This window comes from Trachurus japonicus, chromosome 18, assembly GCF_045865225.1.
Source record: "Trachurus japonicus isolate A0001 chromosome 18, Traja_1.0".
In the NCBI taxonomy this organism is placed as follows: Eukaryota; Metazoa; Chordata; class Actinopteri; order Carangiformes; family Carangidae; genus Trachurus; species Trachurus japonicus.
The window spans coordinates 9,969,809-9,972,662 of NC_140924.1; the positions used below are offsets into that span (position 1 = coordinate 9,969,809).

The 2,854-nt window shown below is 40.7% G+C and overlaps 1 protein-coding gene across 1 annotated transcript; it reads left to right on the forward strand.

The window, feature by feature from the left end:
- The first annotated feature begins 300 nt into the window (after positions 1-300).
- Positions 301-2,228, forward strand: LOC146968685 (uncharacterized). Its single transcript, XM_085806418.1, has one exon. It carries the CDS (start codon positions 380-382, stop codon positions 1,502-1,504), a length of 1,125 nt encoding a protein of 374 aa, XP_085662544.1. The 5' UTR covers positions 301-379; the 3' UTR covers positions 1,505-2,228.
- The last annotated feature ends 626 nt before the right edge of the window (positions 2,229-2,854 follow it).

Genomic DNA, 2,854 nt, shown 5'->3' on the forward strand with positions numbered 1-2,854 from the left:
CAACTTGCTGATTGGCTGAATGTGGTTTTCTGTCAACGCTACTACTCCTGCCCAGCTCCCGCCCACCCCAAACGCTTACAGGGGGAATGAGGCCAGACTCTCCCGAGAAATTAAATGAAATGCATTTCCGCGAGAGGCTGGTTTACGAGGCTAAAAGTCCCCCCAAAAAACACCAGAAGTACACTGGGAACGGCCGCGATGCAACACAACGTCTCTGGTACAGTTATGTTCCTGTTTTGACTTTTGTTAACACTAATGGAGGTGACCGTTGGGGTTCATAGAGACACCAGTATAGTTGTGTTTTTTTTGTTTCTTTTTTACTGTTCTATGGACCGCCGCTGTGTCCGAAATAAAGTATTGAAAAAATGTGAGTGACAGTATGAAGACACTGTTATTCATGATGTGTTTCATTGTTTCTGCAGGTGATCAGCGCCTGTTGAAGATTGAAGCAGAGGATCCTCCTGAGTTGACCTCTAGTCTGGATCAGGAGAACCCAGAGAGTCGACATCTTAAAGAAGAAAAGGAGGAACTACATCTTAAAGAAGAAAAGGAGGAACGATTGACCACTCTTGAGTTTCCCATCACTTCTGTTCATGTGAAGAGTGAGGATGAGGAGGAGAAACCTCAGTCCCTACAACGTCATCAAAGACAAACTGAGGCTGAGCCTCCATCCAGCAGCTCAGCTGAACAGATGGAGGCCGATGGTGACGACTGTGGAGGATCTGAACCAGCCAGGAACTCAGATCAACCTGAAGATCTTCAACCAGATACAGATGATGAGGTCTCAGAGTCGTCCTGTGAGACTGACGACAGTGATGACTGGAGAGAAAACAGAACACCTGAGTCAGGTTTGAACAGTGAAGCTGTTCATGTAAGTGATGAAGAATGTGACACTGGTAAGAAGTCTCACCGCTGCTCAGAGTGTGGGAAAACTTTTAATGCACCCTCTGTGTTGAAAATACACATGAGGAGGATCCATACAGGAGAGAAACCATTTGACTGTGCTACCTGTGGTAAAACATTTGGTCAAAGAGGTCATCTTCATAGACACATGAGACTCCATACAGGAGAGAAACCATTTGACTGTGCTGCCTGTGGTAAAACATTTAGTCAAAGAAGTGATCTTAAAGAACACATGAGGATCCATACAGGAGAGAAACCATTTGACTGTGTGACCTGTGGTAAACAATTTAGTGGGAGACATACTCTTAAAGAACACATGAGAGTCCATACAGGAGAGAAACCATTTGAATGTCCTACCTGTGGTAAACAATTTAGTCATGGAGGTACTCTTCATAGACATATGAGATGCCATACAGGAGAGAAACCATTTGACTGTGCTACCTGTGGGAAACAATTTAGTCGAAGAGGTCATCTTCTTAGACATATGAGACTCCATACAGGAGAGAAACCATTTGAATGTCCTACCTGTGGGAAATATTTTAGACATTCATGGAGTTTAAATATGCACTTGAGACACCACCACCCAGGAGAAACCATTTAGTTGTGCTATTTGTGGGAAAGGATTTACCCAGAGGAGTAGTCTTTTGGTTCACACAAAAGTCCATTCAAAAGTGAAGCCATTTGGTTGCAGTGTTTGTGGGAAAACATTTATGGAGCTGGAGAATTTGACGACACACATGAAATCCCATAAAGGAGGGAAACTTCAGTTGTTGTCTTGAGCGGCATATAAAGTCCATACAGAAGTTAAACCATTTTATTGTAGTGTGTGTGGAGTACATGTAAGGCAGTAGGTAGAGTTAAGACACCTTAAATCACTTAGTTGCAGTTTTGTGATGAGACATTTTGTCAACAGGAAGATCTTTACGTGTTCACAAGAATCCATGAAGGAGAGTAAACGTACAGTTGAAGTTTTTGTGGCCGTCAATTCTCTGATGTTTCTGGCAAGAAGAGACGTATGAGTGTATGTAAACTCAGGACTGTTACTGAAGGCAGCAGCAGTGTGTGTGTGAGGCTGCAGTTATTGAACTGTAACAGCTCATCACAACACAGTGAAGATTAATTTCACATGTAAAATATTTCGTTTAAGTTCATGATTTTGAAATTGTTCATAAAATTAATACTACAAATAAATGACAGCAGTAATTGAGTCTGCAGAGTTGTTGGCTGAGCTGAACTGTAACAGCTCATTCCAACACAATAAAAATGTCATTGTTTTTATCAAAGTGTCGCAAATTCTGTAAAAATCTCTTTCTGGTATTGTTGTACTTGGTGGAAACATCTTTTGTTTTTTGTTTGTTAATAAAGAAATTGAGTGTCCATTCATTTTCTCTGAAGTTTTGGGTTTAAAGGAGCTGTATGTAAGAATGTGACCCAAACTGTCTCTGCAGTCAAATTCAAAACAGCAGTGTGTGGCAGTGGCTCTGACACAATTTACGCATGGTGCATCCATCTCATTTGTCGGTGTTTCAATGTAGTAACTAATAATAATTTGTGTATAGTTGTAATGAAAATCAATTATGAATGAAATTGGTCCTAACCTGCTTGTTTAAAATGTCAAGATGCCAAAAATAAAGTGATTGAGCTGACTTGATGTAAAGCCACTCGTTGCACAGTTGATTTTTCTCCCTTTAAAATACATAGCAAAACGTAGCTGAGACTATGTGCATAATTATGCTGTATTATTCTACTTGATAAAAAACATATTGCAGACAGGATGCGGCGTATCAGACGTCAGAGAGACAAGCCGCTTATTTCTCCCATGTGATATCAAGGAAATATGACCATAGCCGGCATTAGAAATCAATCTTTTTATTTGTATTTATTTATTGCAATCTCAATTGGAGTTCACTTTATCTCCCAGCCGTAGCTGCAGCTCAGTGGCAGCTTAACT